Genomic DNA, 14254 nt, shown 5'->3' with positions numbered 1-14254 from the left:
TTTTAAAGGGCGCATGGCTGTATTTTTTAGAACGTTGAAATAGACAAAAATGGTTCTAATAGCACATATTCATGTAAAGAGGCCCGTAACTAGCTCAGAGCAACGAGGGGGAGCGGAAAGTGTTCTCAGGAGTGCTGTACAATTGACGGACAATGTATATCTTTTGTTTTTATGGTCGACAATTTTTTCACAGGTGGTGGGCGGTGGGACGAAACCTTTTGCAAGGGTGGTGGGGGTGGGGGGGGCGTTGCCCCCTCCCCGGTTACAGGCCTGGTTTGAGGAGGTTGATTCCATCTGGCGCGTGACAATTTTGAATTTCTGCAAATCTTATGTTAGGTTTTGTATGTGAATGCCCTGTGCTTTGTGTTACAAGTGTGATGTTTACCTAAATATGCTGTCTTCCATCCTTTCAAAAGGGAGAATAATCAAAGCAAACAGAGTACACATACACAACACATAAGACATATTTAGAACTAATTTTAATTGATATCAATAAAATGAAAAGACAATAAAAATAAACTTATATTTAACAATTCTACTATGATATTATCTATTACACCATTTGTCACATTTTATTCTCAAATAATCAGATTTCTATTTGTAACCAAACAATTAAAATAAATCTTATATCCATGCAGAACCCGATCAACATGATGTTATAGTTGACAATCGTATTTCTTTCTGCCTTTAAATAACATTATTTACAAACCCATTCTTAAAAAAAAATGGTAAGTTTTCCCTTGTTATATATTTTTTGAAGAAGTCGCATGTTATGATGTTTTCTGTATATTGTTCTTTATAAGCGTATTTCTGGTTAAACTGTTGATCTGCGACTATCTATTTAGTTCATCTGGTATTTTATTCTTTACAGTTAATATAATCAAGAACCAAACCTTGAAGATTCAATGCCCTCGGAACCGATCGTCAAGGGAGGCAACACTAGATTTGAATATGGAATAAGACTAGTAGTAATTCTGACTTCATCAATTTCAAATCCAGGACAGTTGTTGGCGTATAACCCTTTTTCTTAACATCCCGATGACCTTAATCTTTATAACCACGGTGTCTGCTGTCATTAACTCTAAACTTAATTTTATTCTAACATGTTCGGGCTTTAATGCTATTGTACAAAATAAAATGGCATATTACAATTCATTTGATGTGACCATAAACATACCCCATAATAATGCTTTGTAATCATAAAATAGGGGCAATTGATGACTCTCTTAAACTTCTCTACATTTTCGTGACGGTTTATTCGTTCTTCCGTGATTATGGTCTACTAAAATATACATACAACCCGTCACCTAAACTACTGTCATGTCAAATGAGGGTGATTAATGATGTATACAAAATAAAATATTTTTAGCCCATTAAATTACATCTGGATGTCTACAGTTACAGCCCTATTCATTTAAAGTGGACATGATTTCAATTAAACGGCTAGCAACTTAAGCAGTGGGTTAAGAGCGTATATTGTAATTAAGAAAAGTAAGTTAAATAATCTCTTGATGTCGAAGTAAACAACTAAAAACTCTTAAGACAATGACATTATTCAAATTCTAGACACATATTGGTTATATCATAAGTAAGTAGATAGGGTTTAACATATTAGTTAGATATTCTCTTGACCTCGAAGTAAGCAATTAAAGAAAATCTATGATCGGATTTTTTTAAAAAAAACAACAAACCAAAACCAATAATAATTATTATACATAATAACAAAGATTGGCATTTGAGAACCAATCTTTCGTAACATTTGAAACTCATTTCAAGATAACTGGATACAATTTTGAAGTATTACCCCATCACTTCAAAAACTATTATAGGTATACGAAGTTTGTAAGAAAACAAGCCTTGCAAACTGCACTGTAGACTTTTTTGATTTTGAAAACTATTGATAAATTTTCAACTTGGACGAATCGACATACAGAAAATAGAAACTATATATGTGCTTAAAAGAGTAAAACAGTTCTTCCCATGACAATGGTACTTTTAAACATTGCCCATTCTTTAAATAATAGTCTTTCTAAATGGCCCTGGTATTATAACATAGATCTGAAACCTGTACAAAAGACGTTATCCGCGTGAAGCGTTTAAAGTATCCGTAAGCCACTCCCTGTTTTCTATTTTTACCACGATGTACAATAAAATCGGCTATTGGAATCAGGGCAGCAGACGTACTCGACTATACCAAAACAATGGGAAGAGGAACATTACCCACAAAAAGTTACGAATACCCGTTGCCTTGGGTGATTTTATTACAAAACTCTAAATACGAGGAATGGGTGCATCTGATGGTGGAGGTGTTGGTGGTGGCGGTCCTTCATGGAGCTGTCTTAATCCTAATGCTTCCATTTGAAAGTGGTCTAATCTGCGAGGATCGTTCCCAGGTTGTGGACGAGCACCAGCGGACGAATACGGAGTACCATGTGGAGGGGGAGGACCTGCCCTTTGTGATGGGGGTCCCCTAGGTGGTGGTGCAGCTACGCGTGGTGGTGGTGGTGGTGCAGCTACGCGTGGTGGTGGTGCAGCTACTCGTGGTGGTGGTGCAGCTACTCGAGTTGGTGGAGCTGCTAATCGTGGAATATAAGTTTGCTGTTGATTTCGTGGTGGCGTAGCAGGTGCCGATTGCTGGGTTGGTACATATCGAATTGTAGGCTCAGGGGGTGAATATTGTTGCGCAGGTGGAGGTGGCGGTGGGGCTGCATAGGTTCTTTCCCTGACTACTTGTCTAACTGCTGGTTCTGCGTAACGTATCTCTTGTGGTGGTGGTGGCTGTACAGGTGCTTTGGGTGGCGGATAGTACGGATCGACCCGTTCTGCTGCTTGCGATTGATAATATCTCCTCGGTGGTGACTGGTTGTATACTGGTCTAGCACTAGGGGTGTATATCGTTTGTGATGTGGGCAAACTCCTATCGAATGTTACAACACTGAAATTATATTAATCAATAAAGTGAAATTTACAACGAGCAGTCCTTACACCATTTTGATTTTAATTTTAGGTTTAAACGATGTCGGAAGGCTATTAACATGACTCGGGTGGTTCGAGACGGTGTGTGCCAAGTGCTAAAGGTATATTCAAAGTGGGAGAGTAACACTTTCCAGTACTTCAGTTCATGTGTCTACACTTACTGCAAATGCGTATACTGGACCCATCCCACGTTGTTTTCGTCACGTTCCCATTTGGCAAATAGTATCTGTTGTGTTGGAAATAGTTAGTATATCGTTTCACGTCCACATCGCATAGAGAAAACATATGAAATTGTATGCTATGATGCAATAAGACATAAATGAGCGTTAGTGGCACATCAGAAATACATATAATCTTTACTGTGTCTACAGCCTGTACAGAAACATAATTTATTGAGAGTTGTCGTCACCCCCCCCCCCCTTCTATCTTATATCACTGGTATGATTTTGGGCCGGAATAAAATTATTGTCACGAGAAGAGATGATTTAATTAAAGAGACTTACAATCTACATCCTCCTTGAAGTGTTTTAAACTCCATTATTCCTGGTTTAAATACAGTGTCAAATTCCTGGCACATCGAAACAATTTTAAAGGACACACCGTTGACCGTTTTTTGGTAAATAGCGCCATCTGTATCTGTCGTAGGTCGAGGCTGTGTATCTGAATGAAAAATGCATTTACAAGATGAAAGTCTTTGCTGGTATATGATATAAAATTATTGAAACTTAAAGGAGGCAAGTCTTAACTCAAATCATTGCAAACACAACTTATTTGTCAATTTAAATCAACATTGATGTTGTCATCTTACCGTGAAAAGATGGGCTTTTGATATCCAATATTTAAAACAAAATGAAAATTTTAAAATTGGCACACGGATCGCGTGCTGGAATTACTTCCTAGTTTCATTTTTAATGAAGCGACTCGGTGAGAGAGGCTAAACATACCCCACTGAATAAGATTGCCATTCAATTTGGACTCTTCGCGTATGTCGCCGAACATAACTGATTAGAAATTACATTAAAAACAGAAAAGATCAGTAAATCAGTTTATATACATTCATATTACATTATCATATGCATTTCGACCCATTTGTATCCATTTCTAGGTGCCAAAAAATAGAGATTTAGATCCTTTAATTAATTTGGACGTGGATACAGGTATAATGTCTCTTGTGGAAATTAATACAGTTGAATCCAGTTATCGCGAAACTGGGGGGAGCAACATGAGATATTCGACAAAAAAATGTTGAGACGGCTTCATTAGTATTTTAACCAACAGGCAAGAAAACGTATTGTCGGACTTGGGACAAAATATATAATTTCGAGTCTTCTGATTATTATACAGCGTAGACGTGGCATAATGTGATTGGTTACACGCAGAGATCAGTACCTTATTTTAAAAACACGAGAGAAAATGTTAAAAAAATTCATAATATTATGAATTATTAAAATAAATTTCATCTTTCTGACGGAAGAAAAATTTTTTTTTTTAAATGATCATGATTACCACATGTCTTTGGGGGTCTTTGTTCTTGGTAGTCAATGCCACTCATGTGGATTTCATCTGACTAAAGTCACATCAACTGTCAATCAATGTCAAAAACATAATTTAATACGATAATATCCTGTCATATATTTTTTTGTGATGGGATTACGTTCACTATTACTGTTTATAGCTTACCAATGTCACAATAAAAGGGATAACCGAATAACTTATATTCAAATTCGGCCTAAATATAGTTCCGATTATCAAGGCAATATTCCAAGATGTCTGCGACGAGGTTATGCTCTGTTACTGAAATTGACTCGCTAATATTTGTGATTTAGAAATTGACACAAATGCATATAATAATGTATATAAACTGATTTACATTCAATTGTTTCCGTTTTTACTCTAATTTCAAATCAGTTACGTTCTGCGAAATACGCGCGAAGTCTCAATCGAATGGCAATCTCTAGCGTCTGGTTATTCCGGTAGTATCTAATGCGCATGGTATGCAGATAAGAATATGCCGTCACCGTTTGATATGATTTCTGTGATATGTCTAGGCTCATTCTTCAAATCCCTTGTTGCAAATGGCGCTGAAACGCATTATGGTACACGATTCGTCCACCAATGGTAAAATGTTTATTTTGTCTTAAATATTGGATATCAGAAGCCCTTCTTTTCCCGGTAAGATCACAACATCAATGTTGATTTAAATTGACAAATAATTCGTGTTGATGATATTGAGTTAAAGATTTAGCTACTGTAAGTCTGTCATTAGAATGACTCCATTTTGGAGCTAAATAATCCTGAAAGTTGCAGCCCACCTGCTTAAAATCACCATAAAACATGTCCGGCTAAAACAGTATCATGCTGAATGACAGAAGGCAGTTTATACCAACCAAAATATTATACTTACATGATGGCGAATATGCAACGGAATTAGTCTCCCTCCGTTGACCATGGACTAATATAGTACCTGGAACATATAACGATGGACTAAATATATTACTAATATTAAAAAATTCATTGTTTATTTTAGAATATAAACGATATGTCGTCACACAATTCGTCAGCCCAATTGCTCAATAATGTTCAACATTACCATACATTTATCCATTCGTAAATGGTCAATTAGTAGAAAAACCAGCTCCTACATTTGGAATTAAGCACTGGGGACTAAGGATATTAACCAGCTCCCCTTAATTCATAACTATTCTCAATTTTTCCCATGTCCTCATTTTTGCATGTAGGGCGGAGGACCTGACAAGGAGCAACCTGTGGTCTCCCGGACAAGACAAAAAACCGAGGTCCCGTGTACACGTAAAAAGAACCCTTGATCGTTAGAGCTGTAAATAAGTGAGGACTGTGGCGCCATTGTGACGTTAAATCCCATCTAGAAACGAGGAAAAATGTTGGAATTTACATATTATGTCAGGTTGTGATGGAGAAAAAAAGATTTAGCCTCGGGTGCTATCCCGAATAATTCCCTAGATACTTCCAAACACAACCAGCGGCTGCCAGGCAGGATACGCCCACATTTTCGAGAGATGGATAGAAAACAAGCTAAAACGAAAGTGATTTTTCCTACAATCAAGGGCCATAATTCAGGAAATTACAATTCGATATGCGCAAATATCGAAAGGAAACAAGATCTTTGAGTTATAAACTTACATTTCAAGTTTCAACAAAATCAGATAAAAATTGTGACCTCTATAGGGTCCACAACCTTGATATACCATATTTTTACGCTATTTGAGAACGAGGGGCGGCCATTTTATCTGTCAATTTTTGGCCGATTTTCACGAAATTCGAACTCAGTCGTCCTTAGTGTGTAACGGTGATATAATAATACGTTTTTTTAAATCGGATAAAAAATATGACCTCTATAGGGTCCACAAGCTAAAAACGCGATTTTTCGTACAATCAGGGGCCATAATTCAGTAAGTTACGGTCCGATATGCACGAATATCGAAAGGAACCAAGATCATTGGGTTATAAACTTACATTTCAAGTTTCAACGTTTTTTTTAAATCGGATAAAAATTATGACCTCTATAGGGTCCACAGGCCAAAAAACGCGTTTTTGCGTACAATCAGGGGTTATTATTCATGAAGTTACGGTCCGATATGCGCGAATATCGAAAGGAACCGAGATCTTTGGGTTATAAACTTACATTTCAAGTTTCAACAAAATCGGATAAAAATTGTGACCTCTACAGTGTTCACAAGTCAAAAACGTGATTTTTCGTACAATCAGGGGCCATAATCCATGAAGTTAAAGTCCGATAGATGCCAAGATCTTAGGGTGATAAACCTATATTTCAAGTTTCATTGAAATCGGATAAAAATTGTGACCTGTAGACTGTTCACAAACAATTGTGGACGGACGGACGGACAGGGGCGACGACAATATACGTCCACATGAAAATGTGGGCGTATAAAAAGGTCTGAAAGCTATTGTCTACTTTTATCCATTGATTTGATTGGTAGTAAATATTTAATCGGGGACTTATATAGCCACAATTATCCCGATCGAATGGTCGAGATAAGCCAATTATTTTGGCCTATGAAATCCGAATGTCACTACTAACTGGGTGAGCAACAATTTTCAGGGGCTTTGTGTGTCAAAAAATCCTCCGATATTAACTATAGCCCCTGCAAAGACATGAAATATTGTTTTTGTGAACTCAACTCGGGGGCTAGAAATAATGTGACCAATAAACTAAGCAATAGAATTTTGTTTGATGATATTTTATAAATAAATCATTATAGCTTTTTATGCGTTTTAGATAGGTGATACTATACATAAAATAAATTTAACATAATTGAATTTTAACTGCATTCCTAAAACAAGTGAAAAATAGTATCGAGTGTTTCGGAAAGAGCAAAACAACCAGTGCCCCGTGTACTAATAATAAATTGAGCGACATTTAGCGAATGAGCACAATAAAAAAATAACATAACCGATATATGCAAAATCAAATACTGGTTAAATGTAATGAATATAACAAGTTGTCAAAATGTCGTACATATATGTGTGCAAATCACTGATTGTTTCACATATAAATTGGGTCGTATTACTATTAACCATTGATTGCAATTATTCATCTTAATTATATCTGACCCCAATCGATTTAATATCAATAATTATGAACAATTAATAATTAATAGTGTTTTCCCTTTTTACCCCGGGATTAAGATGGCCACGTACAATAAAGGGCGCATGAGTTCTTTTATACAGCTCAGTCTGACAAATGGATTTATTTATGATTTCAATCATGATAGTGACTTGATCGATGGATTCTGACAGATTTCAAAAGAAATATAAGTAAGGATACCCGACTATGCAAATGGTATAAATAATTTACTTACCGAAAATAAGCAGTAAACAGAGGTTCCTCTGTTTAACGTCCATTTTTGAAAAAGGCGGAGACGAATATGTTGAATGTAGCTTATCATCCGTGGAAAGGGTCGGTCGGCGATGAAATTTAAGAGTTTGTCAGATATTCACTGACAAAAAGAGAACGGGTAATTAATGCCCCGTGGATGTAATGTTGTTTAAAGATCCATGACCTATTTGACTACCCAAAATACACAAATGTCATGATAGTTCCTTAATGGACAAACTTAATAATCACTCCATCAAGCCCTGGGAAATTGGAATTGAGAACTCATGTATGACAAGTTGAGTTCTAAGTGTAATTAAATGTTATTTTGTAGTCTATACATGATATTTAATTCTATATCCCTTTTTCGGATTGTATTTTTAAGACAAATGATCAGATACATACCTCTTTGTGAATCTCCTTTTCCATACTGGTCGTTAAAGGGATTTTATATGTTGAAGATATAGACTTGGAAGCCAAAAATAAATCAATTTTTATTCTACGGACAATCGTGATTTTATACTAATGGGTCGACGCCATTGCCGAGGAAAAGAATTTTATTATAATATTTCTGTTTGTTTGAGCTATCAATATATCATTGATGAAAATCCCATTTTCTGTTTTTGCTATCTACGGATAAAAATATATCCACTATTTTGTTTTTAAATATTTTTTTATACAAAGATTACATTACACACCTGATCAACAGTTCATGTAATTGCGGTGATAATTAATACTATAAACAATACAGCAGTAATAATCCACTGGAAAATCGGCAAATGACATTTCGGTCTTTCACTGAGTTAAATGGTATAGATCTGACTGGCGTATTCCCAGTAACAGTGGCTTATCTTAGGATTTCAAAATGGGTTGCGATGGAGAGTGTGTGGCGGTGTGTTTGCATGGGAGGGGGTGCGCAAAAATGGAGGTTAAATAAAACAAAAGCACTCAGCCCCGCCCTCCCCCCCCCACACACAACATACAATACGTAAGGGGCTGGGGTACTATTGTTTTCTGTCGGGACATTAGAAAGATAGATACAAGACGGCTCATACTGTTGTATTATTCCATGAAAAAAGCATATTGTTTAACAGTTGACGTAGGCCTGAAGCCTAGTTTATTGTGTTGGTCGAGGGGTGGGGTGGAAGTACGCTACTACTTACATGTTAAATTCCGAACCCATATCTGTTGGGATGAAGCGTCTACATTAGCATACCAGTTCAAATAATTTCTCATCGTCTTTCATAATAATGCAGAAAACACCACAATGAATTGTAATCACAGATTATTATTTTAAAAGTATGTAAAACTCCAATGTTAATATATTATCGTACATGATGTTATACAAACATTACTCACAAATAAAAATGAATTGTCAACTAAATGTCCAAATTGTCTGTCAAAACATTTGACATTTTTTGTTGAAATCTTAAATTGCCTCTCGGCATGCAAATGATTAAAATAGAGACCATAAATCAGTTTTCTTACCGTAATTTAAAGAAGACTCTAATTATTGCCATGTCGTTGAGTGTTTAACTGTTGAGTTAGCATAAAACGCAGTTTAACTACGCAAGATCAGCTTATTTCCAGCAAAATTGGATCATATTTTAAAGTCCCTATGTGTCATTTTAAGTAATAGGGATCACTAATAATACAAACTATTGAAGATTAATATCTCTAATAGGAACATTAGTCCAATAATGGTTCAAATCCGTTCAGTATTTACAAAGATATGTGGAATTGAAATTTGATCGATCTTTGCTGCTTACTATGCAATAAGCCAATCACCATTTTTTGTCCATGAAAACTTAATGATAGACTTGTTTTAAATTCGATTGAATCTTAGCCGGGATATTATCTAGCGTTGGCATTTTGGTTTAGTATTCTTAATTAACTGTTAAATAATCAATCTGAGTACAAATTAGCGTGAATAAGCTAATATTTTAGCGACAAACGCCAATGGCGCGTCCTTACTTTAATATATATTATAACCGCTTATCTCATCTAGAAACGACATTTCTAATTATGCCAGTTTTTCGGATCTATTTGGTCTGAACTTTCGATTACGTCGAGTTTTGGTTGTGGTCGGTGAAGTCTTAGCAGGGGTATTGGCATATAATATTTTTTTTTTATGTCTCCTCAAACTTGTACCATGGATTTAGCTAGTTTTATGCTAGATTACAATGATCGGAATAGAGTTTTACATTTGGCTAATAATACATTTAAAATTTTCATTTTCGTTACTATGGTCACAAACGCAATGCTAAAGAAAACGAATTATGGCCGGACGGACGGCAAATTTGGGGATTTAAAAGTCAGTTATAATTCCATACTGAACATGCAGTAAGCACAACATTATTTTAAGCATCTACGGTTAAGCAGAAAATGTACCATGAAAACGGAAGTATAATTCCAAGTTTATAGATAAGTGATTCACTATTTTAGTTCTTATTAATATATTATACTGAAATAAAAAATATAAACACAAAGTGAGCATAGAATTTCAATTCAATACATCACAATCCCCAATCCAGACAAAATAATCCTTTAGATATTGGGAACTGGTGCTTTAAAAATGAATTTACCGGTGTCATAAACAAATAATATACACAAAATGAATTTACCGGTTTCAAAAACATATTATACACAAAATACACCTTTATGGCCTTAATGGGTACAAACACATAAAACTTCAAATACAAAACGATCCTATGATAATCACATATAAAATCAATCAAACGCACACGAAAGTATATATATAAACAACAAAAATTCCTCATCGTTTTTGAAGTTTGAATGATAGATCTCTTAACATCGATCAAGGTAACTGGATTTTTGTCACCTTTCAGTCAAATAGTGATACAGTATTATTTATATTAGTTTTTCGTCCTAGACATCATCATCATCATCATCGTCATCATCCTCATCATCATCACTGCTTTCCCCTCCGCTTGTGTCACTATTTGTAGTGATATATTGCTGATTAGAAGGCAGTCTAAATCCATTAGACAGAGGATAAGTTGATCTCTGATTTTGATAATTCTGGTTAACCCTTGCGTTATGTCCACTATGAGTCGAAGATGACCGATGGGCTACCTGCGTCCAGTAACTATGATGTACCGGTCGATATGTTCTAGAGGATGCATCCCAGTAGTATCTCGGTGCATTGGTCGCTGATGGATAATTAACGTGCATTGGTGAAATTTGAAGGGGATACCGGTTCGTTTGTTTTGGATTATACGCCGGAGTTAAATTTTGAAGCGAAGAACTAGGGTGTGTTGGCATTGATGTAGTGGGTGGGTGCTGGGGATAACCCTGCTGTTGGGGAATGGGGTATGAATATACCGAGGGAACGTGTTGGTTTGTATTTATAACTCTAGGAATACCCTTAGGATATTCTGCTTGGTATATAGGAACTGAAGATCCTGGTGGTTTCTGGAGATGGCCTTGTCGTGTGTTACTAGTGCTTAGGTATGAGACTTGCTGGTTTTGGTTTATACTTCCACTGGAGTTAACAATCGCGCTTGGTTTCTTGTAATTAGGACCGTTTTCTAAACTTGACCCGTTTTCCACTCTATGAAATACAGTTGTCATTCCCAATTTCTGTTTCAGGTCACGCATCATTGCACTTCTTGGCGGTATCCTACTCATAGCCCTATTTATATTAATGTTCGTTTCTATGTTCTCTTTTAATTTCGCGGCTATGTCCTCAAACAATTTATGATTATCTACACCAAGATGAAAAGCAGTAGTGTATGTAGCATGGCCGCTGTTCACTGGATTGTAAGATTGCTGGGCAAATGGCAGATTGTTTACAGTGTTGGCTCGAATGTTATAGTCCTTCATATTAAAGGTGCCGGAATAGTGCTGAAGATTATCAGTCGCAGGGACAACCGTAATTGGGTCGGGAACAGAGGAAATCATAGGATCTGGTTGTGTAGGTGCGATCGCGGTATCCAAAAGACGACTAAAATTAGCGGGCGATTCAACAAATTTCGGACGGGTGATTGGTGGTGAGATTGTACTAATCATTTGTTTCACCGGCGATTTAGTTAGTTCAGTATTAGATTGTGAATTAAACGAACTCCTGTTATTAAGAATCACCGGAACCGTACGATCTGGTTGTCCATGTGCCATCATGTTTGACCAACGGTAATTAACATTAGATTCAGTATTTTCAGGAAAGGAAATTGTTGGAGGGTTTGCACTATTTATACCCATCAGCGGAACATTAGTACTTTGGGGTATCCAAAGTGGCTGCACATCATTATGAACCATCTTCTTGTTAGTAGTTCCTTCGGTATTATCGTTTGATTTGAATGGATCCTCGTTATGAACAATCCCGGCCAACGCGGGTTCTGGTCTTCGTGTGGCGGTCATGGTCGCCCAGAATGGATTGACATTAGCGGATGATTGGTTGCTTTTTGAAATGGCGATTGTTGGTGAGCTTATGCTGGTTATTCGTTTCACCAGAGTATTAGTATTTTGGGGTATAAAATGTGGTTGCATAGGCACGGGCTCAGTCATCGGGCTGTTAGTAGTTGGTCCGGTGTTATCTTCTGAATTGGATGGAGTTTCATCATGAGGAATTGTGGACACTGTAGCCCAAAATGGATTAGCGGATGATCGATCGCCTTTTGAATTGGCGATTGCTGGTGAGCTTATACTGGTTATACGCTGCATCAGAGCATTAGTACTTTGGGGTATAAAATGTGGCTGCACAGCCTCCGTCGCGAGCTTTTTGATAGTTGGTTCGTCGTTATCTTCTGAAACGGATGGATCCTCGTTGTGACGAATCGCAGACAGCGTGGGTTCTACTTTCTGTGTGGCGACCAAGGTTGCCCGAAGTTGATTGAGTTTAGTGGATGATTGGTCACTTTTTGAAATGGCGATTGTTGGTAAGCTTATGCTGGCTATACGTTTCGCCAGAGCATTAGTACTTTGGGGTATGGAATTTGATTGCACCGCCCCAGTCGCCGCGTTGTTCGTAGTTGGTTCGGTGTTATCATCTGAATTGGATGGATCCTCGTTATGAAGTATTGTGGACACCTTGGGTTCGGGTATTCTTGGGGCGACCAAGGTTGCCCGAAGTTGAGTAAGATTAGTGGAGGATTGATCACTGTTTGATACGGCAATTGTTGGAGGGCTGGTGCTACTAAGTTTCTTCATTGGGGAATTATTGCTTTTGGGTGTGATATAATTGTTTTCAGAATTACTTGTTATCGGGTTTGACACACTTGTAATAAGTTGTTTTTGGGTGGGCAACCGAGTCTGGTCCAAAGTTTGTAACAAGTTACTGAGAGTTCGAATGTTTTCTGAAAATGTCTTTTGTTCGTTAGTATTGGATGTCGTAACAGAAGCATCATTCTTGGAAAGATTTTCTTGGGCGTTGATGATTTTATCTTTGTTTGCCTCGAAAACAGTTAGAAGACCTTCCAATTCTCTTACTTCACTTAATATTTTGACGACGGTATCGGCTTTACTCCCATCTCCCGGGGGTTCTTCTATCTCGTTGTGATCACTCTCCAATTGTTTTGTTTTATCATTGGCGCTCTGAATTAAAGGAAGTGGATCAGTGCTCGATAAATCAGAAGGTGAATTTGATAAATGGTTATTTCCAAAGAATCTGTCATGTAAAGTAGACCACACTGTCTCGCTGAGCGGAGCAATAACACTTGGACCTCCGACGGCAAGAGGTTTACTTCTGCCCTTTAAAAAAGATGGCATTTTGATGCGTTCCTCTTTCTGGTAAATAAAATTGGTTTGGGATGGTAGTGGTATTGATGGTTTATTTGCATCCTTCTGCTTTAATCTCTCAAATCGTGGGGCATATGAGTTGTCTGAAAATAAACGTATAAAAGTGTAAGTACACCTACCCAGTAAAATGTTTAGCATTGTGGATGGTACAATGGTACGCGGACACTTAAATACAGTTTGTAGCACATATTATTATCTGTTAAAGGGGAGGGGGGGGGGTCTCTGACAATGCAGCTGTGTATAATGTAAAATAAATATGCAAAGAAGACTAACGTGACGCTGTCATCTTGAATTCCCCAATGATAACACAAAAAAACATAACATGTTTATGAAGTTGTAAGTTTTGCAACTCCGAATGATGATCATGATTGCAAATGATCATGTCCGAAGCGATTGGAACAAGTTTAGTCTACAAGGGATGAGAGTAAGTATAGTCTTGCTTTGATCCAGACAATTTGTATTTGGAAACGTCGATGAGCTAATTTCTTTCAACGTTACACTAGTTGATTTTCTTAGTAATAACCTGTGAAAGCGATAATATTTTGAAATCAAATTACTAGGTAATTGTTAATTTTTTTACACTGTAGTGTTGCACGCAAATCTTTAAGTGTGTATATGTTGTTAATGTGTGTGTGAGGGTTTCTGTTA

General features: G+C 36.9%; 1 protein-coding gene across 1 annotated transcript; it reads right to left on the bottom strand.

Annotated features, from left to right (window-relative positions):
- Positions 1 to 562: 562 nt before the first annotated feature.
- On the bottom strand, positions 563 to 7915 carry LOC126829824 (uncharacterized). Its single transcript, XM_050559971.1, has 4 exons — positions 7836 to 7915; positions 5381 to 5440; positions 3480 to 3636; positions 563 to 2935 (listed from the first exon to the last, which is right to left on the bottom strand). Exons 1-4 carry the CDS (start codon positions 7876 to 7878, stop codon positions 2272 to 2274), a joined length of 924 nt encoding a protein of 307 aa, XP_050415928.1. The 5' UTR covers positions 7879 to 7915; the 3' UTR covers positions 563 to 2271.
- Between the last annotated feature and the right edge of the window lie 6339 nt (positions 7916 to 14254).

This window comes from Patella vulgata, chromosome 8, assembly GCF_932274485.2.
Source record: "Patella vulgata chromosome 8, xgPatVulg1.2, whole genome shotgun sequence".
In the NCBI taxonomy this organism is placed as follows: domain Eukaryota; kingdom Metazoa; phylum Mollusca; class Gastropoda; family Patellidae; genus Patella; species Patella vulgata.
Note: the sequence above shows the minus strand (reverse complement) of the source record. Positions and strands in the feature narration are given on the sequence as shown.

Coding starts and splice junctions, on each gene's coding strand:
- LOC126829824 (XM_050559971.1), bottom strand. CDS start 7,878: ATGGACGTTAAACAGAGGAACCTCTGTTTACTGCTTATTTTCG. Junction 5,441..7,835: donor CTGTTTACTGCTTATTTTCG/GTAAGTAAATTA, acceptor TATATGTTCCAG/GTACTATATTAGTCCATGGT. Junction 3,637..5,380: donor CGTTGCATATTCGCCATCAT/GTAAGTATAATA, acceptor TTTTTCATTCAG/ATACACAGCCTCGACCTACG.